Source organism: Amblyraja radiata, chromosome 4 (assembly GCF_010909765.2).
Source record: "Amblyraja radiata isolate CabotCenter1 chromosome 4, sAmbRad1.1.pri, whole genome shotgun sequence".
Lineage (NCBI taxonomy): Eukaryota > Metazoa > Chordata > Chondrichthyes > Rajiformes > Rajidae > Amblyraja > Amblyraja radiata.
In genome coordinates this window covers 2,588,618-2,613,264 of record NC_045959.1, presented here as the reverse complement: position 1 = coordinate 2,613,264, position 24,647 = coordinate 2,588,618, and the positions used below count along the sequence as shown (strand labels likewise).

At 40.3% G+C, this 24,647-nt stretch overlaps 1 protein-coding gene across 2 annotated transcripts in view; it reads left to right on the top strand.

The window, feature by feature from the left end:
- The window catches only part of dcaf13 (DDB1 and CUL4 associated factor 13), a 66,300-nt gene extending 47,834 nt beyond the window's left edge, over nucleotides 1-18,466 (top strand). Inside the window, exons 10-14 of one of the 2 annotated variants that reach the window (XR_004411624.1) lie at nucleotides 3,186-3,349; nucleotides 7,192-7,321; nucleotides 12,985-12,994; nucleotides 17,426-17,430; nucleotides 18,455-18,466. Coding sequence is in view for 1 of the 2 variants with exons in the window: in XM_033018907.1 (XP_032874798.1) it covers nucleotides 3,186-3,349; nucleotides 7,192-7,279 (252 nt within the window). In the remaining variant the exon portion in view is untranslated. Of the gene's footprint in view, nucleotides 1-3,185; nucleotides 3,350-7,191; nucleotides 7,776-12,984; nucleotides 12,995-17,425; nucleotides 17,431-18,454 lie in introns of those variants that run through there. The other variant, XM_033018907.1, reaches the window with a different exon arrangement.
- Nucleotides 18,467-24,647: the final 6,181 nt, after the last annotated feature.

Here is a 24,647-nt window from a genome sequence, read left to right as displayed (position 1 = left end):
ATTTCCAGTTGCCCATAAAACTCTGCAGGAAGTTAAGGTCCATAAGTAAGACTAAAAATGCTTAAAATAATTTAATACTTGCCTTTCAATGCCTATCTACCTTGCTGTCCTAGAAATGAATAATTCGATCTGAATTATTCTGATTTCATTGTTGCAGTCATTTTTTCTTGAACTGTTTAATTTCATTTCTTCAATTTCATGCCGTAATCCCAAGTTTCTTCCTCATTTTGATTTATCTGAATGTCCATTTGGCTTTTTTCCTAATTCTATAATGCTTTTTTCACTGGATTTGGTCTAAAGATATCATTGTGTACCTGCAAAATTCTCTTCTCCGGGTGAAACTAGATTGGTAAATGTTTATCCTTGTGTCTCCTTTATTTAGTAAGGCGAAATGTTTTTTTTTAAACATGACTGTGAGCAGCATGTGCAGAATCTTGATTGGTTTCTGGAGCAAAATACAAAAGAAAAACCAACAAATAAGGACAGGATTAACTCCAAAAAAAGGGACACAAAGTTATTAGCAAAAGTAGCAGACTTGCGATTAGGCAGCAATTCCGCAAAAAAAGAGTTTGATGAAGATGAAAAATAAGTATAAGAATAAGGTTGAATGGAAAATAAAGTAGCCTCTAAAAGTTTCAACAACTAAGAAGAAAGATAAATGTCAGTGTGTTATAGTCAAAAATGGTAGGATTTATAATGAGGAACTGGAAGAGCAACCAAGTAGCTCCCCTTCCTCAGCCTCGGGCTGTCTCCTCCCATCCCTCAGCCCTCGGGCTCCTCCTCCTCATTTTTCCTTTCTTCTCTCCGCCCCCACCCCCCATCAGTCTGAAGAAGGGTTTCGGCCCGAAACGTTGCCCATTTCCTTCGCTCCATAGATGCTGCTGCACCCGCTGAGTTTCTCCAGCATTTTTATGTACCAATAATTAATTGCTGTTGATGTTCTGACTATATCCACACAATGGAAATGGACTCTGCCAAGGAGAGTGCCACTCTGTTTGCTAATGGCAGTGCAGCATTCTATTCAATTGCCTCAATCTTCTTGAGTGCACGCACTTGTTAAACATCTGCCTGAAGGTAAAGGAAGAATTTGGGGCAAAATAAAATCTGGTAGTAATGAAGACAACCTGAGATATGTTACTATATTCCAAGATGATGTTGGTATTGTAAGTCTTCATCCAGTGTTCCGCATCCAATTGATATCCATTATCTCAGATATTTATGCATTAATGCTGACATCCCAAAATTGCTGAATACATTCCACGTAAGAATTTCTCCATCACATTTCTACATTCTCAGAGTACAGCTAACTTCTTGTTTCAGCAAAGCCATTTTGGTGGTGTTATTCAAACCAAGTGTGAATTCATTATTCACTAATGGTTGTATTATGAGTCATGACTGTTTTGTGTGGTAATATCCAAGCATCCAGCTAGAATTGTGAGCAGGACAAGAATAAGATGATTGTCAGAAGCTAGGCCACTTAGAAATATCTGCAAATGTCAGCAAAGGAGGGGATATTCTTTACAATATTTTTGAACTTTGCTTGAACTATGTCTATTGCAACTTGTGATTACTTAAATTCAATGGAACAAACTCATTCTCCTAGCTTGAATTTTTTTGTGATCTTTAATTTATTTTTATACCTATTCTGCTGAGGCTTTTTAACCACAGAATTTCTGGAATTTCTCTTCATCTTAAAATCTTTCTCTGATTTGATATGTAACTTTTTACAGCATTAATTGACTTTCTTATCTGCTTCCTGACTTGTGCCTACTACCTCTGGAAAGCACAATACAGTCTTGGATTGTTTGGATATTTTTGACATTGAGGATTAAAAATGAGTTTGATTTTGTTTTTTGTATCAAGTTTCCTCTTCAATGCTCAATTAGGTGCAGGTTTGTCTCAATGTGATGTCTGAAACCTTAAAATATATCTTTAGACTTTCAATTTCATGAGTTAATGTCAGACCATATGGTATCCCTTTCCATATTTTCAGCCTGAATCTGCTGATTATCTAATGAAAAATCCTATTTGGTTGCCCATATTTTGAAGGTATTCATAAATTACTTAACTGATACTTTTTTTTGCCTAGAGTAGCAATGTAGTTGCACCAGATCAGCAATTTGCACATTAAATAAATTGAAGCAAAGAAAATCATTGCTTTTAATTATAATAAAAGCCCTTAAAATTGAGATTGCTTTGATTATTTTCAGTAAAACGAATGAGACAAGGATTTATTAAGACAGAAGCAGCGATTTAGGCAGCCTTAGGAAAATTAACTTGAGTGGATCGAGCGTGATACATTTATTTAACTGGTAATGGAAGTTGGAACTCATTGATTGAGGTGTAAAAGTGAAGACCATGATTTAATTAGGGTAAATGATTTTGCTTCTGCTTGGTGTTTTAAAATGACCTCTGGTACCTTATATAATCAAGGGCTAAGATGATAAAAACAATTAAAATATGTTATTTGAAAGTGAAAATGTGCAGTTTGAAATATTATGTTACCCAAGTAAGTAATTTTAACAAATATTAACAGTTGTATTGCAAGGAATAAAAATGTTGAAGAATATTAGCTATTCAGGATATTGAATATGTGAGCATAGTGTAGAGCAAGATATGAAATTTGGAAATCTGATTCTGAACTTAATGGTATTTTGTTTGCTTGAATAATGCATTTTCATATGTGGATTTCAAACATGTTTGAAACATTACACCTGGAAGATATGAGACTCCTCCTTGCAGGCAAATCAGACCACTTCCAAAAGACGTAGTCTGCATTTATCGACTTACTACATGTATAAGGTGCATCAGTACTTTAAAAAAGAAATGGTGTCAGGATCTGGTACGGGGGGATGAAAAATACGAAGTTGGTATATCCCTTTTGCGCTGTTTTCATAATAGAGCTTTTGTTTCTTTTTCTTTCTTTCTTTTCTATGGTCTATTTCTTAACTTTTTTCTCTAACTATTGTTTTTTATTTTTTTATTTTATTGATCACTCTTTTACACTAACACATCTCTCTCTCACTTTCTTTTCTTTCTTTATTTCTATCTTTCCTTAAAGCGTAAAAAATGAAGGGGTACAATAAATGTAATAAGATATAGGTGGCTTGTACTACTGTAATTTACTGTACTTCTAATAAATAAAATATTAAAAAAAGAATAATGCATTTTCTTTTTTGCTTTAGCTTATGCCAAGAGAGAAGGCTGCTCTGAACTACAATCAAAAGCTTAAAGAAAAATTCCAGCATCATCCTCAGATCAAACGGATAGCTCGTCACCGGCATTTGCCTAAACTGATTTATAGCCAGTCCAAGGAACTCCGTATCATGAGGGAAGCACAACGCAGAAAGTATGTTTCGGATAACCATTCTGTCGGGCTACATCTTGTCCAACATAATGTTTCCTTTTATAATATCCTTTGTTCAAATTTGAATTACAATTTTATTGAATTGCCCTATATATTCAAACAAACCTGCATCTGGAATATCAGGTCACCATATATTTTCACTAAATATGGCTTTATTATTTAATAAAATCAGGGATTTTTTCTAAAGTACTTCTGCAAAATGGTAGAACATTGGATTAGGTCTATAACAAAACAGAAGGCATGTTTTCAGACCCCGAGTCAAATGACAGAGATCATGGTAAACCATATCTAGAATCCATAATTTATTTTGGCATATGCAAGTGAAAAACAATTTTGCATTTTTATATGGAAACACAAGGAACTGCAGATGCTGAAATCTTGAACATCACACAAAGTACTGAAAGGACTCAGTAGGTCGGGCAGCATCTGTAGATAGGCAATGTTTTGGGTCTGAAGAAGGGAACCAACCTGAAACATCTATCCATTCCTTCCTGACTTGCTGAGTTACTCCAGAAATTGAGTTTTATATCTCTGTTTATAAATGCTTCCTGATAAATCTGATCTCTGTGCAGTGTTCTTCCGTTGGTTAGCTCAGGAATAAATTGGCTGATTTGAGCATATTACAATCAATAAGGTGCACTTGACATTTTAGTTTACATCAAACCAACCTTGTGCTCAAGATGTAAAATTTCAGCTAATCTGCAACCAGGTTCTGCAGCACTGGCCAAAGTCCATAAGATAATCACATTATTTTCCAACAAGAGAGAAAATGCATTCAATAAAATAAGTATTATGGTTTACAGAAAGGATAAAAGTTTTAAATTATCAATAACGATTGTAATAGAAAAATATATAATATTTTGTATTAAATCTGTCTTGGTCTTCCACGAGAGTATGCCATTTTCAGAAAAGGGGAATTACTTTAAAATCACAAAGTTAATAACAATTAAGATTAAAATGTGCAAAGATGTGTGCAACTGAAATATGGCTAATTTCACAAATAATACAAAGTGCTGGAGGAACTCAGTGGGTCAGGCAACATTTACAAAGAGCCTGGACGTCGGCTCTTGACCAAAACGCCATCTGTCGTTCCCTCCACAGATGCTGTCTGATCTGTTGACTTAAAAGTATAGAGCAGCACAGCAAAAGAACAAGCCCTTCAGCCCACAATGTCTGTGCTGACCAAGATGCCAAGACCAACCCTTATCTGCCAGCACATAATCAATATCCCACAATATATCACAGCAGGGTGTCAATCAATTGGGCAAGTGAGCTGAGGAATGGTTGATGGTGCTTAATGTAGATAAGTGCGAGGTGTTGCATTTTGTGAAGTCAAACCAGGCCAAGATCGTCACAGTGAATGGCAGAGCCAGGGGAATTTTGTGGAATACAGAGATCGAGGAGTGCTGATACATAATTCCCTGAATGTGGTGTCGCAGGTAGAGTGGTGAAGAAGGCTTCTGGTACACTGGCCTTCATCAGTCAGGTTATTGAATATAAAAGTTGGGATGTTATGTTACAGTTCTACAAGATGTCGGGAGGCCACATTTGGAGTATTGTGTTTAGTTTTAGTCGGCCTGCTGAAAGGTAGGATGCAGTTAAACCGAATGAGTGCAGAGACGATTTATAAGGATGTTGCTAGGATTTGTGGGCCTGGGCTATAGGGAGACGTTGGGCAGGCTAGGACTGTGTTCCTTGGAGCACAGAGGGTAAGGGGTGATGTATAATAATGAGGGGAATAGATAGGATGAATGCACAGGTTATTTTATCCTGTGTTAGTTTTAAGTGAGAGGGGACAGATTTAAATAGAAACTCGAGGGGCAACTTTTTCCACACAGAGGATGGTAAATAAATGGAACAAGGTGCCAGAGGAGGTAGTTGAGACTGGTATTATAACAACATTTAAAAGACATTTGGATCAATAGACAATAGGTGCAGGAGTAGGCCATTCGGCCCTTTGAGCCAGAACCGCCATTCAATGTGATCATGGCTGATCGATACATAGAAAGGAACAGTATAGATGGATATGGGGCCAAACAGGCAGATGGGACTGGTGTTGATGTAGGACATCTTGGTCATCATGGACAAGTTGGGCTGAAGGGTCTAATTCCATGCTGTATGATTCTAAATGCCACTATTGTATCTGCCACCTCTGGCAGCTTGTTCCACGTACTTGCCAACATCTCTTCTTTTAAAAACTTTCCCAACTCATCTCCTTTTAAATGTTTCCCCTTCGCCTTCAAGCGATGTCCTCTAGTTCTTGATATTTGTATCCTGGGAAATAGTGAGTACTCGACCCATAACTGGGCTCTGTGGCTCCCCAGCCCTGTGAATTCCCACTTGTTTAACGCAGCATTTTTTCCTTCCCAATTTTGGGTTAAACTTTACTCCCCCCACTAGGTTACAGTGGTAAATCTGCAATTGCGGCCACCAGCTCCCCCTCTGTGGTGCGTTATTGCGAGGGCTTACTGTACTGAACCAATGAAGGCAAGCATACCATAGATGTTTTTTATCGCTATGTACTTGTGTTGCCCCTTTCAGGACGGTATGGATTTAGACCCCAAAATCCCTCTGTGCATCAATGCGGCTAAGGGTCGTGCCATTAATTATATATTTTCCCTTTACATTCTCTTGTTCAGGTTAAACTCCATCTGCCATTTCTTTGCCCATTTCTGTATCTGATTTATATTCCACTGTATACTTTGACAGCCTTCAGAATAATCTTTGTGTAATCTGCAATCATACTAACAAAGCTGCCTACATTTACATCCAAGTCACTTCTGTATAACAAACAATGATATTTGTTCCTCCAGCAGTTTGTTTTTTGCTCAAGTTACTAGGATTTGTAATTCTTTGCGTTTTAATTTCAAAAAGTGTTCCCATTGTTGTTAGTATTGCTCTGTAATCAACTTTCAATTGCTCTGTAAGAGTACATTGGACAATCAAAGAAGAGTTATTTAGCATTTACCTAAACAGAAGATTCTTCTTGATGCCTCATGCATAGCACCAAGTCATATTATTTTGGGAAGTATACTAACCATACCAATGTGTATTGTTTGCACTCCTTGATTTATTAACTTTGATTATTCTGACTGATAATAGGGAAGACTTCCGTTTGAGGAAGGGTGCTGACCCAAAATGGTATTTCCCTCTCAGTTCCTCCAGCAGTCTGTTTTTGCAAAGACTTTACAGTTTTGCACAGTTTATCCTAGCTTTTAATCCATTGGATTATTTAAATCGTTTTCATGATATTAATTAATATCAATTTCCCGATCTCCAATTTAAAATGCGAGGGATTGTGGAATTACTTAAATATTTATTAAAATCCTTTTTTTTTTTTAAAGTTAAGCTTGGTAAACTGCCAAAGTCCAAACATGCCTCTGTCTCTATGCATTATTTAACACATCTATATTGCATATTATATAGATGTATATTTATAGGAGAAATAGTATTCTGCATTTTTTTAACATGCAGCTGGAAAAGCTCAATGCAAGAGAATACAAGTTATCAAGTGAATATGTTCCTTTTCCCTGTTTCAGCTGGTTTAATATTAATTTGATAATTTCATAAACCATGGTGTTGCATTTACATTGTTTACCCTGAGATGTATTGTAGGCAAACCTAATATAAAAATTGACAAAGTCAATTGAATAGGCAAATTGCACAATTTCACACCTGGCTTCTGTGTATTTGAATCCAATTGATTGGTAAACCATACATTTAAGACTGAGAAAATTACAAAATTAACGATCAAGGTAAAAAGTCCATGTATGAGTCATTACTTACCAAGTAAAGAACCTCATTTATGTATATCTTTCTTACAGAGAACTGAACCGTCGCAAGCACAGCAAACCAGGATCTGTACCATTTGTTACAGAGAGGAAGAAGCATATTGTGGCTGTGGTGAAATAGCTATTCTGCCTCTACATTATATATTAATTATTGCACAGAATTTGATCAAGGAAAAACATTTGTAATAATATAACATTTTGTATTTTACATGTTTTCATGGATATTTACTTATCTAAAAATAATGCATCATTTCCATTCACATTGCATGAAATAAAAATCACATTCCCATCTAATAACATAGATAACATCAACCTCGTTAAATACTAATCCCATTCTTCGGAGGCAGTTTCTTAATTCCATATTTTGAAGTAGTTCAAAAATGATTGTATTCTAAAAATTACCTTGTAGAAATGTGAGTTTCTACAATCATAACTAGACAAACTTCATGATTTCTGAGTAAAGATAAATGAAAACATGTAAGTAAAGTATCTGATTCTTATTCCCATTCTGTTTTATTAAATTGATCATTCAAGCTTTTGAGTGGTTATTTCAAATTGCCATGTGATTACAACATACATTACAGGCACTAATAAACATAAAAGGACCATTTACTGAAGCTATTGTTTACCTTCCTTGTATAAAATGTAGAGGAGTGAACTCTTGCATTTCAGTTACAGCATGTGGAGTCAAAACTGAATTACCGTCACATCCTGTGCTTCCCTTAATCTCATTCTGTCGACCTGAAAATACTGAACTTCTGCAATCCTCTTAGGTAGTGAATTCCTTTAAAAAAATTCATCATGCTGATAGTAGAGAACTTTTCTAATCCCTTTCCTGCAAGACCAACCCTTTGTGTTGTAAAAACAATGATTACTGCTTCCAGACAATGCATCAGGTGTAAACATCAATTCCATGTCTGACCTCTCAAAACCCTTAAGTATTTCCACATTTGCATGAGATTGCCTCTCATACGTAGTCTGCATACCCTCTGTCACAACTAGATCATTCCTTGGAATGATAATAAGATCACATCAAAACCACTGCTGAGTTTGTTACCATGGAGAAATCTCTGGGCTGAGAGGAGGTTTGCAACCACACAGAGGGGCAACTGTATTTTCCAAAGGAAGATGATTAGAGAAAACTTAGGACCCAGATAGCGAACAACTGCCAGCAGTTCCACTCACCTTGCTGATGTGGCTAGAGCCTTGCCAGCTGCACCACTTAGCCCAGCCCAAGTGGTTGTTATATTTAAAGTTCGGGAATGGGGAGGGAAAGAGGACTTGTACGTGTGCAAGTTTGGTCTCTGGGATGAAAAGCGCCATAAGGATGCATCGGTGCATCGTGAGGTCATTCTAACTGGGTTAAGCCGAGAAGACCTGAATTTCCTTTCATGTTAACTGCCTTCTTTTCATATTCCCTTAACTTTTCACTTCCCCCGCTCATCTGATTAGATTCTGCCATGTTCACACTAGTTATCGAAGGATCATGTTAAATTAGTCTGTAACTTTGAAAGATGATCCTTAATTAAGGATTTAGTTGCAAATTCTAAATACTTCCATACAGCATCATATTTTCCTTTTCACTTCCCCTCTCAACTTACTATTCAACAAATTTCTCTGTGTAGTTATTTATTTGACTTTCATAGAACACCATTATATTTTGCTTTCATTGTTAGCATTGGTTCCCTTTCCTTGTAGAAATGTTTCTATCTTGTTTATGAAATGCCTCCTTAACGCTCACATTACATAGATACATAGAAAATAGGTGCAGGAGTAGGCCATTCGGCCCTTCGAGCCTGCACCGCCATTCAATATGATCATGGCTGATCATCCAACTCAGTATCCCGTACCTGCCTTCTCTCCATACCCCCTAATCCCTTTAGCCACAAGGGCCACATCTAACTCCCTCTTAAATATAGCCAATGAACTGGCCTCAACTACCCTCTGTGGCAGAGAGTTCCAGAGATTCACCACTCTCTGTGTGAAAAAGTTTTTTCTCTTCTCGGTCCTAAAGGATTTCCCCCTTATACTTAAGCTGTGACCCCTTGTCCTGGACTTCCCCAACATCGGGAACAATCTTCCTGCATCTAGCCTGTCCAACCCCATAAGAATTTTGTACGTTTCTATAAGATCCCCTCTCAATCTCCTAAATTCTAGCGAGTATAAGCCAAGTCTATCCAGTCTTTCTTCATATGAAAGTCCTGACATCCCAGTAATCAGTCTGGTGAACCTTCTCTGCACTCCCTCTATGGCTATAATGTCCTTCCTCAGATTTGGAGACCAAAACTGTACGCAATACTCCAGGTGTGGTCTCACCAAGACCCTGTACAACTGCAGTAGAACCTCCCTGCTCCTATACTCAAATCCTTTTGCTATGAAAGCTAACATACCATTCGCTTTCTTCACTGCCTGCTGCACCTGCATGCCTACTTTCAATGACTGGTGTACCATGACACCCAGGTCTCGCTGCATCTCCCCTTTTCCTAATCGGCCACCATTTAGATAATAGTCTGCTTTCCTGTTTTTGCCACCAAAGTGGATAACCTCACATTTATCCACATTATACTGCATCTGCCAAACATTTGCCCACTCACCCAGCCTATCCAAGTCACCTTGCAGTCTCCTAGCATCCTCACAGCTAACACTGCCCCCCAGCTTAGTGTCATCCGCAAACTTGGAGATGTTGCCTTCAATTCCCTCATCCAGATCATTAATATAAATTGTAAATAGCTGGGGTCCCAGCACTGAGCCTTGCGGTACCCCACTAGTCACTGCCTGCCATTGTGAAAAGGACCCGTTTACTCCTACTCTTTGCTTCCTGTTTGCCAGCCAGTTCTCTATCCACATCAATACTGAACCCCCAATACCGTGTGCTTTAAGTTTGTATACTAATCTCTTATGTGGGACCTTGTCGAAAGCCTTCTGAAAGTCCAGATACAACACATCCACTGGTTCTCCCCTATCCACTCTACTAGTTACATCCTCGAAAAATTCTATAAGATTCGTCAGACATGATTTACCTTTCGTAAATCCATGCTGACTTTGTCCAATGATTTCACCACTTTCCAAATGTGCTGCTATCCCATCTTTAATAACTGACTCTAGCAGTTTCCCCACTACCGATGTTAGACTAACTGGTCTGTAATTCCCCGTTTTCTCTCTCCCTCCCTTCTTAAAAAGTGGGGTTACGTTTGCTACCCTCCAATCCTCAGGAACTACTCCAGAATCTAAAGAGTTTTGAAAAATCATCACTAATGCATCCACTATTTCTGGAGCTACTTCCTTAAGTACTCTGGGATGCAGCCTATCTGGCCCTGGTGATTTATCGGCCTTTAATCCATTCAATTTACCTAACACCACTTCCTGACTAACCTGGATTTCACTCAGTTCCTCTATCTCCTTTGACCCGCGGTCCCCTGCTATTTCCGGCAGATTATTTATGTCTTCCTTAGTGAAGACGGAACCAAAGTAGTTATTCAATTGGTCCGCCATATCCTTGTTCCCCATGATCAACTCACCTGTTTCTGACTGCAAGGGACCTACATTTCTCTTCACATATCTATAAAAACTTTTGCAGTCAGTTTTTATGTTCCCTGCCAGTTTTCTTTCATAATCTATTTTCCCTTTCCTAATTAAGCCCTTTGTCCTCCTCTGCTGGTCTCTGAATTTCTCCCAGTCCTCTGGTATGCTGCTTTTTCTGGCTAATTTGTACGCATCATCTTTTGCTTTGATACCATCCCTGATTTCCCTTGTTATCCACGGATGCACTACCTTCCCTGATTTATTCTTTTGCCAAACTGGGATGAACAATTTTTGTAGTTCATCCATGCAGTCTTTAAATACCTTCCATTGCATATCCACCGTCAACCCTTTTAGAACTAATTGCCAGTCAATCTGGGCCAATTCACGTCTCATACCCTCAAAGTTACCTTTCTTTAAGTTCAGAACCGTTGTTTCTGAATTAACAATGTCACTCTCCATCCTAATGAAGAACTCAACCATATTATGGTCACTCTTGCCCAAGGGGGCACGCACAACAAGACTGCTAACTAACCCTTCCTCATTACTCAATACCCGGTCTAGAATAGCCTGCTCTCTCGTTGGTTCCTCTACATGTTGGTTTAGATAACTATCCCGCATACATTCCAAGAAATCCTCTTCCTCAGCACCCCTGCCAATTTGATTCACCCAATCTATATGTAGATTGAAGTCACCCGTTAACTGTTTTGCCTTTGTTGCACGCATTTCTAATTTCCTGTTTGATGCCATCCCCAACTTCACTACTACTGCTAGGTGGCCTGTACACAACACCCACCAGCGTTTTCTGCCCCTTAGTGTTTCGCAGTTCTACCCATACCGATTCCACATCCTCCAAGCTAATGTCCTTCCTTTCCACTGCGTTAATCTCCTCTCTAACCAGCAACGCTACTCCACCACCTTTTCCTTTCTCTCTATCCCTCCTGAATATTGAATATCCCTGGATGTTCAGCTCCCAGCCTTGGTCACCCTGGAGCCATGTCTCCGTGATCCCGACTATATCATAATCATTAATAGCTATCTGCACGTTCAACTCATCCACCTTATTACGAATGCTCCTTGCATTGAGACACAAAGCCTTCAGGCTTGTTTTTACAACGCTCTTACCCCTTATACAATTATGTTGAAAAGTGGCCCTTTTTGATTTTTGCCCTGGATTTGTCTGCCTGCCACTTTTACTTTTCACCTTGCTACCTATTGCTTCTGCCCGCATTTTACACCCCTCTGTTTCTCTGCTCACCCATTTAAGAACCCCACCACCTCTTATTCTCTGTTTATTATTGTTTTCTTCTTTACCCCCTACATGTTGGGTCTGAATGCTTTCCTTCTCTGCCTCCTGCCTCACACACTGTCTAAAAGCTTTCTCTATTTGAGTCCCTCCCCCCCAACCATCATACATAGATCATACATTTCATGTTTCTCGATCCAAATCCCTTCTCATTCCATTCAAGTTAGACTGGCTTCAGATTTGACCTTCCCCTTCACTATTAATCAAAGCCTAGCCGATTCAAATATTTTCCCCATGTCACTTGGTCTGCTGGCAACTTAGATATTAAAGTGTCAATTGCAACTTAACCAATGGAATGAATACAATACAATACAATTTATTTGTTGTTATTTGAACCTCATTGAGGTTCAAACGAAATTTGGTTTCTGCAGTCATACACACAAGAAAAAGAACCAAGACACAACCCAATTTACACAAACATCCATCACAGTGAATCTCCTCCTCACTGTGATGGAAGGCAAAGTCTTATCTCTCCCCTGCACTCCTCATTCTCCTCCCAATGTCAGTGTCAAAGCCCCCGACGGGCGATGGTAAGTAAGTCCCGCGGTCATTAAAGCCGCGCCGGGCGATGCAAGGCAGTGCTCCGGGTCTTGGTGTTGGAGCCCCTGGCGGGCGCTAGCAAGTCCCACGGCCATTTAAAGCCGCGCTGGGAGATGTAAGGCCCCGCACCAAGTAATTTTCAACCCCGCAACTCGGGCGGGAGAAGTCGCCATTGCGGAAGCCCCGAAAAGTGGTCTCCCACCAGGGACCCGCGGGCTCCCGGTGTTACTGTCCACCAGACCTGCAGCTGGAGCCTCCGAATCACCGGGGTCGGGTCGCAGCAGCGCGCCACCACAGCCCTCCAGGCTCTGAACTCGGCCAGCTCCATGATGGTAAGTAAGTCAGTAGGCTCCGTGACTGGAGCCTCAGGTCGTTCCGGTTGGAGGCCGCTCCACGGTGCTAGGCCCCAAAGACAACGGAGACCCGACAGAAAAAAGGTCGGGTTCTCCGTACAGGGAAAAGATTTTAAAAGTTTCCCCACCCCGCCCCCCACACACATACCCAGTTTTAAAAAAAAACTATAAACTACATTCAAACGAGACAAAAAATAAAAAAAGACAGACGGACTGCAGAGGCCGCTGCGACGTGAGTCGCGCCGCCCACCCATAGGCAGAAGAGAGGCAGCATTGTCGGCACTGTAGATAAAAGCATGAAATTGCCAAATGTATTAATTTTAATGAACAAAGCGGTATAGATTTCACTATACTAATACGAGGTCACTGACATCGAAAAAGAACAAAGAGTTTTCAAAATTATAAGAAGCTAGAAACAATGGATGCCCAAAGGGACGGATGATAGACATGGATGATGTTTATTTATTTGTTTTTGATCTTTGCCCTCCAGCTTTAATATGGGTTTTGCTCAAACTATTCTTATCCTGTTTATTTTCAATTGGGAAAAGGCATGATCGCCTATATTTGTGATCAATTCCCAGATCAAACAACACATAATATGAAATTCAAATTATTCTTGTTACTACTTGCAGGAATGGAGTAAGATATGGAATGAGACTCTGCTTGTTCTTTATCTTCTTCATTACCAATTTTTGTCAAAAACGATCAGCAAGAATTTTACCATAACTGCAAATGCTGGCATTTGCTTCTAACTTATCCAGATGCAACTTAAAAGCAGTTGACTTTAGAAAATTATCTTGTGTACTTCTGGTTATTGTGCATTTCATTTGCAGTCAGACCGTAGATCTATCTTTAATTGCATCTCAACTCTCAAGATTGATGAAGACTCATGAGATGATTCTTTGACATGCAACGGGGTATATTATTTGGATAATCAACCCCAAAAATGTTAAAGATTATATATATTTTTTTCCATATTCATATGAATTGAAATTGGATATAAGGGGTTACCTTCCCAGATGAAAAGGCCAAATTATGGTTTCTGTAAATGAAGAGTAATCATTTAAAAATGGCACAATGTAAAACATGAGTTACTGACCTGTTGAATATTTTCAAACTTTGCATCCTTTCTCAGATTTCCAGTATCTTCAGGTTTTCCATTTTTATTTCCGAATGAAGAGCTAAGTTTTAAGTCAAAAAGTAGTTTCAAGGAGAAAAATAAACATTCACAGGCTAGAATAACATCGAGCAAGAGAGAAGATGGCCATGATCTTTGGAAGTCAATCATATCAGCCGCAGAATATTACTGCAGGAGTTTCTCAGGCAATGATCTAGGCTCAACCATCTTTACCTAGTTTAGCAATGATCTTCCTTCTAGCGGAAGTCCAGAAGTAGAGTTATTTTGTAATGATTACATAGTCCCATTCGCAGCTCCTTAGAAAATGAACCTGTCCATGTCACATTCAACAAGATGTAATTGACACGCAGGAAGACTTATTAGTCTCAAATAACATTTCCATCACATAACCATCACCAACAAGAAGATCTTAGCATTCATTGGTGATGGCCTCATGAGGTTCTCTGTTATTAACATCTTCAAGGTTACCATTCATCAGAAATTTGACTGAAATAGTAAATATTGTGGCTAAAAGAGTGAATCAAAGGCATGTCATGTGGCAACTGACTCGCCTGATCCTCCAAAGTCTTTCAATCATCAACAGGGCATGAATCGGGATCACGATGGAGAGTGACTCACAAGAACAGTTCAGACAGTTAACATAATCTTCGCAAAGGTAGAAAAATAAATATGGGCCTTGACTATGATTCAATGAATGAACGAATAAGTTTATTGGCCAAGTATTCACATACAAGGAATTTGCCTTGGTGCTCCTCCCGCAAGTGACAACATACAGTGACAGTTCGGAATGACACATAAAACATTAATAATAAAACATTATTGATTAAACATGTGATTTAAATAAAATACCAGAGCAAAAGGAGGCTACAGATTTTTGGTTATTGGGTAGAGCTACTACTCGTGGAAAAAAAGCTGTTTTAATGTCTGACTGTGGCAGCTTTGACAGTCCGGAGTTGCCTTCCAGACGGAAGTGATTCAAAGAGTTTGTGGCCAGGGTGAGAGGGGTCAGAGATTATTTTACCCGCTCGCTTCCTGGCTCTTGCAGTGTACAGTTCATCAATGGAGTGAAGGTTGCAGCCAATAACCTTCTCAGCTGATCGGCCGATTTGCTGTAGCCTCTGGATGTCGTGCTTGGTGGCTGAGCCAAACCAGACCATGATGGTGAAGGTGAGGACAGACTACGATAGCCGTATAGAATTGGACAATCATTGCCTGTGGCAGATTGTGCTTCCTCAGCTGCCACAGGAAGTACATCCTCTGTTGTGCCTTTTTGACTGGGCCTTGACCATGATTCAATGCTATATAAATGAAGTTAAAAAATATATGAAATGATGCATGCTGTTCCAGTTCATAAGAGGTAAGAATGATGGCATTTTACTTCGGAGTCACGTGAGTGACTACGTGAAGAACCCGCTTCCAACGCATGCGTGTCATATCGCTACAGCGCATTGCACGAGTCAACAGAAGGGTGGAGAACATCCCCCAGTAACGGGAGAAGGAAAAAAGGACCAGCAAAAGGCAGGTAAGGACTCTGCATTTTTATTCACAGAAAAATGGACAGAGTGAAAAGGAAACGGTCTGCAAAAAAGCTGCCCGAGAAACGCGTTGTAAACGTGGATGAACGGCAGAGACAGCAGCCGTCGGCTCTAGAGGCCTCGGTAGAGGAATCAGCTGTGCCAGAAATCATTCTGGCACCGACGAAACTTACTCACCGGCCGGGAGGCAAAGTTCAAACAAAAACGCACCATCTAGCAGAGCCCGACTTGGAGCAGCAGCGGGCGACCAGCCCGTATCAATATCGGACCAGGGCTGAACGGGTGCGGCAGACGGAACAAACCCGCTATGAGTGGCTGCATACGGAGCAGCCAGGAGAAACAGCTGACCGGGAACAGACGTGGACCGACAGTCAGGACCGGTGTGGCCAGCGGCGGGACGAGGAAAGCCCGCAAACCAGCACCCGTGAGTACCGGGGATGGGAACAGCTGGGATACAAAGAGCAGCACACTGCTGAAAGGCTGCAGGAATGGGAGCAGCCAAAAATAGCAAGTGCAGCTCACCGTCTAAAGGAGCTGCTGGAGGAGCTCCTTCACAGTGGCAGTCCCATGAATGTGGAGACTAGCCACAGTGGGCAGACAAGCCCCATATGGGTACCCCGTGAGGGACCCCCTGAAATCTCGACCTCTTCGGAGGAGAGTGGGCAGGACCCTGATGGGCCAGACCCTGATCACACAGCTTCCCATGATCCTGAATCTGCAGAAAAACATACACTGCTGGACATGGTGGCTGATTACTTCAAACCAAGTCAAACAGGGGCAGACTTGGATTCCAGGATGGCAGCCAGTATTAACTACATGTCTGGCCATCAACTCCAACAACAAATATTCACAGAGACACTGGCCAGACATCTGCCACCTGGTAACTGTGATGTATTACAAATCCCCAGTGTCAACCAATGCATTTGGAAGCATATGGGGAAGGAAATCAGGAACCATGATCTCAAAATCCAGAAAGCCTTAAAGGGGCTTACGGCAGGGATCACAGCTTACATCCGCACCCTGGACAAAACAGAGCAAACTAAAGGCCACCAAGACGCACTAGCCCTGTTCTGTAATGTACAATATGAGCTGAATAGCATGCGGAGGGCGGCTATTCAGCCAGCACTGGATCCTAAATATGCAACAATTTGCAAACAAAGAGCCGTTAAAACCCCAACCCTTTTGTTTGGGGAAGCCAAGACACTGGGGCTCATCAAAACCAGCGCAAAGGCTTATTTTGGATCACGGTACCAGCCACATGGAAGACCGAAAAGTGTGGCTTATATCAGTGGCAGTGCCAGAACCCAATATAACCCGCAGCAGCCTTCTTTTAGGGTATGGCCAGGGACGGCCACCCTGGAAGATGCGGAAGCCTAAACCTCCAGTACAACCACGAACACGAATAAAAACAAAACCCCCTTTTTTCAAAAAACAAAGAAAATAATACAACCACCAGTAACCATGGAGGTAGGTGGGTGTGGTTCTTTTGTAAAAAAGGGACCCACGACGGTGGGAGGGAGGTTGCAATACTACAGTGACGAATGGTGTAAAATCACTACAGACTCGTATGTTCTAAGCAGTATTCAGGGTTATCTGATAGAATTTACTCATCCCAATAACCCCCCAGTACAACATACACCAGAAAGGCATTTCGTCCTTACAAAAACCGAACAATCTAAAGCCCACATGGAGCTACAACGATTGTATACAAAAGGTGTGATTGAGCATACTACTCATGAACAATTAAAATTTGTATCAAACATATTTATTAAAAATAAAAAAGATGGGGGTTGCAGGATTATCATTGACCTTTCAACCCTAAACACATTCGTTCAATATGTTCATTTTAAGATGGATACCTTTATCACTGCTAAAGAATTAGTATCAGCTGGTTTCTATATGACAAGCATTGACTTAAAAGATGCATACTATACAGTACCCATCAGAGGGGAACACAGATGGTAGTTAAGTGTAAATTGATACCAGAAACGAATATGGATTATCTAGGATTCACCATTAACACGGTCAATATGTTAGTAACTTTACCAATAAATAAAGCCGCAGCCCTACAGGCGGATTGCAGCGAGCTTCTTAACACCAACAGACCCTCCATTAGACGGGTAGGCCGGATAATTGGGAAGATTGTGGCTACATTCCCGGCCACACATTTTGGGCCATTACATTATCAAAATTTGCAAAGAGCAAAAATTAGAGCACTCAAATTTAACAAAGGTCATTTTGATAGACCTATGGAGCTGCCTACGGAAGCTATAATTGAACTACAGTGGTGGGAACATAGCATTAGGTATTGCTCCAACCCCATCATTATTGACAACTCGTCTATGGTATTACAAAATGGTGTATCCAAAGAAACATTTGGATATCGGCAACATAAAGGTAAGCTAAATTCAGTGGCAGACACCAGGTCACGCAAATTTAATGAAAACACGGAATGGATGTTAAATAAAATGTATTTGCTGAAATTACAGCAAAATATGGTAGACCAGATATTGATATTTTTGCGTCCAGGTTGAATCACCAATTACCAAGGTATGTGTCCTGGGAACCAGACCCTGGGGCAGAAGCTACAGATGCTTTCTCACTGCATTGGGGGAAATGGCGTTTTTTATGCTTTTCCCCCATTCTGCATCATCAATCGGGTACAAAGGAAAATTCAACAATATTCGGCATCTGGGATTCTCATAGTACCCGATTGGCCTACTCAACCGTGGTATTCGGTCATACAGGGGATGGTGTTAGAACCATGTTCCATTATTGGACATAGCCCGAATTTATTAATTCATCCAGTAACTGGAGGGGGGCAGTCACCCATGCCATAAGACTATGGATTTGTTGATTTGTAGAGTCTGAAAGACCCACTACACGGCATGGGGCTGTCAGACAGGACGATGAATCTCATCACATCCGCACAAAGACTGTCAACACGGAAGCAGTACCTCAGACACATCAAGAAATGGGGCATATACTGCTTTGACAACAACCTAGACCAAAGGGCCAAGAATATTCTGGCCGTATTGGAATTCTTAACAAACCTCCATTATGATAAACGATTGGGCTACAGTGCCATCAATAGTGCCAGAAGTGCACTCTCCAATTACCTATCACAAGGAACGGAGCGGCACACGGTGGGAACGCACCCCCTGGTAACAAAACTTATGAGGGGCATATTCAATGCAAATCCCCCTAAAACCAGGTACTCCAAAATCTGGGATGTGGGTGTCGTTTTAAACATGCTGAGGAGCTGGTAGCCCATAAACAGCATTATCACTGCAGAAACTGACCATGAAGATGGTTATGCTCATGGCGTTAGTTACTGCACAACGAGTCCAGTCATTAAGCAAACTGAGCCTGGACTCCTTGATCATCTCACGAGAGAAACTGGTGTTTGTCATTCATGAGTTAATAAAACAAACAGACCAGGTTCATCGGGTCAAGTGATTGAATTTATGGCATATCCATATGACGAACGTCTGTGTATAGCAAGACATATCCAATTATACATGGAATATACTAAGAGCATTCGAGGTCAGGAAATGGCTTTGTTAATTTCTTACAAGAAACCGCACAAAAGGGTCACGACCCAAACTATCTCAAGGTGGCTCAAATGTGTCCTAAAGATGGCAGGAATAAACACTAATGGTTTTAAATCTCATTCCACCAGGGCTGCAGCAAAATCCGCAGCAAAAATTCTGAGGTACCCACGGACCAAATCCTCAGAATAGCAGGATGGTCATCCGAAAGGACTTTCCAAAGGTTTTATAATAAACCAGTTTTTTGGAGCCATCATCATTTTCGGAAAGCATTTTACGTTCAATATTATAATTTGCCCGAAGGGTTACAGGGCTATGATTTCAATTAATAAATGTATTTTCTCGTTATATCACACAAGTCTTTGTATAAGTGTGTCTAAAATTGCTAATGATACTCTCTCCCGATACCCAAGGCAGTTGTGAAGCATGGACTCGTTCCACGGCATGAGGTCACAGAGCTTTGAAATCTTCACGTAGTCACTCACGTGACTCCGAAGTAAAATAGTAAGATTAAACGAGAACTTACCAGTTTGAAGTTTGATCTGTATTTTATGAGGAGGAACGTTGAGGGAATACGTGCCCTCCGCTCCCACCCTCCTATGATCATATCAAAACTGGTATCTCTTTGATAATCTTACTATGTTAGGTCATTATAGTTTCTGTGACCTCACACCGCTGCTTTGAAGAATGGCACGCATGCGTTGGAAGCGGGTTCTTCACGTATTCCCTCAACGTTCCTCCTCATAAAATACAGATCAAACTTCAAACTGGTAAGTTCTCGTTTAATCTTACTATTTCTCTTAATAATGATGGAAATAAATTATTAATGCTCATTACAAAAGTGTCATGTTAGCTGTTTAGACAACTACACACAAATAATAGGGATGCTAGTTTAGAAACTTGATGTAGAATTATGTTGCGTGGTAGATGATACAGCTGAGTTACCATAGTTTCTCAGCCATTTGAGATACGGATTGTCATCAGTCTGCCACTTCATAAACAATCTAATACATTTCTTATGGCCAAGAACATCACTGTATCCTGCCAACCCTGATAATATGTGATCACAAAGGGATCTGGGAAATTATTAAATACATTCACCAAATGCTTCACATTCGAACAGCTGAACAAACATCATAAATGATATGTAAAGATCAAATCAATATCACATTATCAGTAAGATAATTCCATTGACTACACAAAAACCCAGGCGTAAGAAAAAATAATCAATGCCACAGAATTCTCAACAATAAAACTTTATGAAAAAATAAGAGTAGTTGGAAATATAATTAACATGCAAACTTTCATTAATATCAGTTATGCAATACTTTTGGTGAATTCCTAATAAAGCAGAGTGCAACACCTGTTGGATCTATAAAAGCACAATTGATCTTTGAAGAGTGATCTTTATAAATATATTCAACATAAAGGTGCAGCACGATGGCACAGTGGTAGAGATGCTGCCTTACAGCGCCAGAGACCCATGTTCGATCCTGGCTACGGGGACTTGTCTGTACGGATTTGTACGTTCTCCCCGTAATCTACATGGATTTTCTCCGGGATCTCTAATTTCCTCCCACACTCCAAAGATGTAGAAGTATGTAGGTTAATTGGCCTGGTATAATTGTAAATTGTTCCTGGTGTGTGTAGGATAGTGTAACTGCAGAAATCGCTGGTCGGCGCTGACTCGGTGGGCCGAAGGGCCTGTTTTCGCACTGTATCTCTAAACTAAACGAAATAAATCTCAGTGATGAAAAGCCTTTTAAGAAGCAGTAAGGATAGATGGCAAGATGGCCTCCAAGATAATTCTGAACACTGGTATTCTGCAAGGTTGCTTACTGTATTCTGGCCCCTTACAGTATTCCCCTTACTCACATGACTGTGGCCAAATTCTGCTCTAATCTGATTTACACGTATTTTTCAGATGGCATTTGCCAACATTTGACCTATAGCCTTCTAAATCCTTTGTATCCATTTGCCAAAGCTTTTGTTGACATTTGCCAACATTTGACCCTCTAAATTCTTTGTATCCATATATCTGTCCAAATGTTTTTTTAAATCAATAACTTTATCCACTTCTCTAGCTTCCTCTGACAGCTCATTCCAGGTGTGGATTACCTTCCATAGCCTGTGACGCTCTAAAGTGAAAAGTCCCAATTTGTCCAACCTCTCTCTATAACTAAAGCGGGCAAGATGAGGTAACATCCTGGTGAATCTCTTCTGCATCCTTTCCAAGGTAATAATGTCCTTCCTGCAGCTGGGTGACCAGAATTCTACACAGCATCCCAGGTGTGGTCTCACCAATGACGTACACCTACATCATGATGTCCCAAATGGTTTCCTCAATGAAGGCAAGCACGCCAAACCCTGCAACTCACCACTTTTAGGGAACCACACATATGCAGATGGGGCTCGTCGGTCTGGGAAGGCAGTCCATCTAGGAGAGGGAAAACTCTGATTTAAATCCTCCACTGCCTTGTGGCCATGTCCAGTCATGGAAAAGGCTCCTGGAGTAAACCTCAAGAAAATCCGGAGTCGGAGCCCGTAAGGCAGTTCGTCGTTGTCTACAACCTCGCTCTGGCAGCTCCTGCGACGGCACTGGTGCCAAACTGTAATGGCCCTGCTGTTCCTTTGGATCGATCAGCGACATGGAAAGGGGGGACGTGCTGCATGGGCAACAGCCTGGCCTCCATATGATATCGCACAGGCTTGCATCCGACCACACATCACCAGCAAACTAGGATGCATCTCCCATGGTCAGTCATGACCGAGGGGGGCCTACTACACATGTTCTCCTAGATCGCTTTATTGTGTATTGCTCCAAAGGCCTCTACCGTTTACTCGGTAAATGCCTTGCTCTAGTTTGACATATCAATGTGGAACATCTCATAATTGTCAGAGAAAAAATCTAGTTGCCATTCCTTGGCTGACATTCCAAACTGATCGAGATCTTGTAAATTTGGATATTCTTCCTCACTGTCGATTATTCCACCGATTTTAATGTCATTTGCAAACTTACTAACAATGTTAATGATGTTGTCATCCAAATTGATAATATATATAACAAACAGCAGGGGACCCAGCATCGACCCTGTGGCACAAGACTGGCCACAGGCTTCCAATCAGAAAATTAACCCTCCACAATTACCCCTTACAAGCCAATTTTGTAAATTTGAAATAAAATGGAAGATTCTGGACTTACTGATGAGGTCTTTGCATCTGTGGAGTGAGAAACAAAACTAATATTTGAGCTTAATGAGCCTTCATCAGTCAAGCAGCGAAGGGGAGGGGCAGTGGTATGAAATGGAATGGATGAACGTGTGATGTAGATATTTACTGAGAGGTTGATGCAGACTTGCTGGTATGTTTAGAGGAGATGAAAATAGAAGAAAAAGCAAATTGTGGAATAGTGACATCAAGAACAATGATTGTGTGAAATTTGAAATTAAAGATAGATTAGTTATCCAATACACAGGCAGCATCTAATAATATAATAATAATAATAATAATAATAATAATATATTTTAATGTCATTTCACATAAGTGCAATGAGATTTGGGTATGCTGCTTCCATCCGATGTCATCACTTAAATAACTAATAAAATTTAGATTTAGATACCCCGAGATCTGCATAGAGAAAACCTTACCATAGGATTAACAAAAGTTGGTTATCTAATGATGTATTTGAGTATTAAACAAAATATGAAGTTCCTTTAGGTTACATTGGTCTTTATGGAACAATGTCAGAATAGAAGTGGGGTAGAGAATTAAAGTGAGTGATTTTAATCTCACCACCATTTTAGGATTCTCATTGGGCTGCCCAGGTACTAAGCTCCAGAGCTTCCTTGAACATTGGTCTTAGAATCCCTATCTGGTCCATTCTGTTTATTTATCTCCTTTTATGTTTTTGGGTTATTTGAACCATGTTTCCTCAGTGTTGAATTTTGTCTGATAATGCTCTTTTGGATAATTTCCTGGAGTCTAGGTAGTATATAAATAGAAGTTGCCATAATTATCTCAATTTAAAAATATATGTAATAGGAACATTAAAAAAAAAAGAAATAATCAGCAACCCAGAGAGTATCTGTGGATAGAGAAAAACAGAGAAAACGGAAAAAATCATGCACTCTCTCCCATTGCAGATGCTGCCTGAACCTTATGATTCTCATGATAAGCAGATATTTGTGATATGACATATCCATGAAGTCTGTGGAAAGGGAAAAATACTTAAATTTCAGTTCAAAGACCCTACATCAGAACCATACTCCACATTGTTGCATAGAAGTACATTGGATGCAACTGCAGGTGTTCTACAATACAATACAATACAATACAATACAATTTATTTGTTCTTATTTGAACCTCATTGAGGTTCAAACGAGATTTGGTTTCTGCAGTCATACACACAAGAAAAAGAACCAAGACACAACACAATTTACACAAACATCCATCACAGTGAATCTCCTCCTCACTGTGATGGAAGGCAAAGTCTTATCTCTCCCCTGCACTCCTCATTCTCCTCCCGATATCAGTGTCAAAGCCCCCGACGGGCGATGGTAAGTAAGTCCTGCGGCCATTAAAGCCGCGCCGGGCGATGCAAGGCAGCGCTCCGGGTCTTGGTGTTGGAGCCCCTGGCGGGCGCTAGCAAGTCCCGCAGCCATTTAAAGCCGCGCCGGGTGATGCAAGGCCACGCTCCGGGTCTTGGTGTTGGAGCCAAGGCTTACTATAGCCTTTATGCTGAAAGTCTGGATTCGTCCTATTCACCTCAATAGCTGATCTCTAATTATTATGACACATAGGTCTCCAAACCATATATTGATAAGTGCACTATGATAAATGTTTATGATTATAATTATATTAATTAGTTCATTGTATATATGCTGAACAGAATAAAATGTTGCCTAAAAGTATTGATTAACTTGCAACCTACATTCTTACAGATTGAGTGGTAGCTCAATATCCTAATTGTAGATCAGTGCCACAGCATTAATATATTGGGAGCAAGGTTGTGGAGAACAAAGAATACCTCTATATATGCAGTGTAGAAAATGGAGCATTGAGAAGGAGAGGATTGGAATATTCAAGTTTAGAGCTGACAAATATGCGGGTGAGGGACTTGGGACAGAAAAGCTGAAGAGGTATAGAGATAGATGCCATTACAGTGCACTTGTTGATAGTCTTGCAGCTGCAGCAGATGTGTGGGCAAGAGTTTATCATCAAGCATCAAGCTTATGAACCATGTCGTTCACCTATTCATTTCTTTAAGCATGACTTGGGACATTGCAAACTCTTTCATTAGCTAGCTTTCATTTTGACTTGAAAAACATATTATTTAGAATGGAAATTGAGCATTTCACCTTCAAATTCCAAAGAGAATGGCCTAACCAAAATTAATCATTATTTATAAATAATGAATCCCTGTGAATGGTTAATTTTGAAAGGATAATTTTGGTATTGATGTTGCTATACAGACATAATTAGCTCCAGGTAGACAAAAAAGCTGGAGGAACTCAGCGGGTGAGGCAGCATCTATGGAGCGAAGGAATA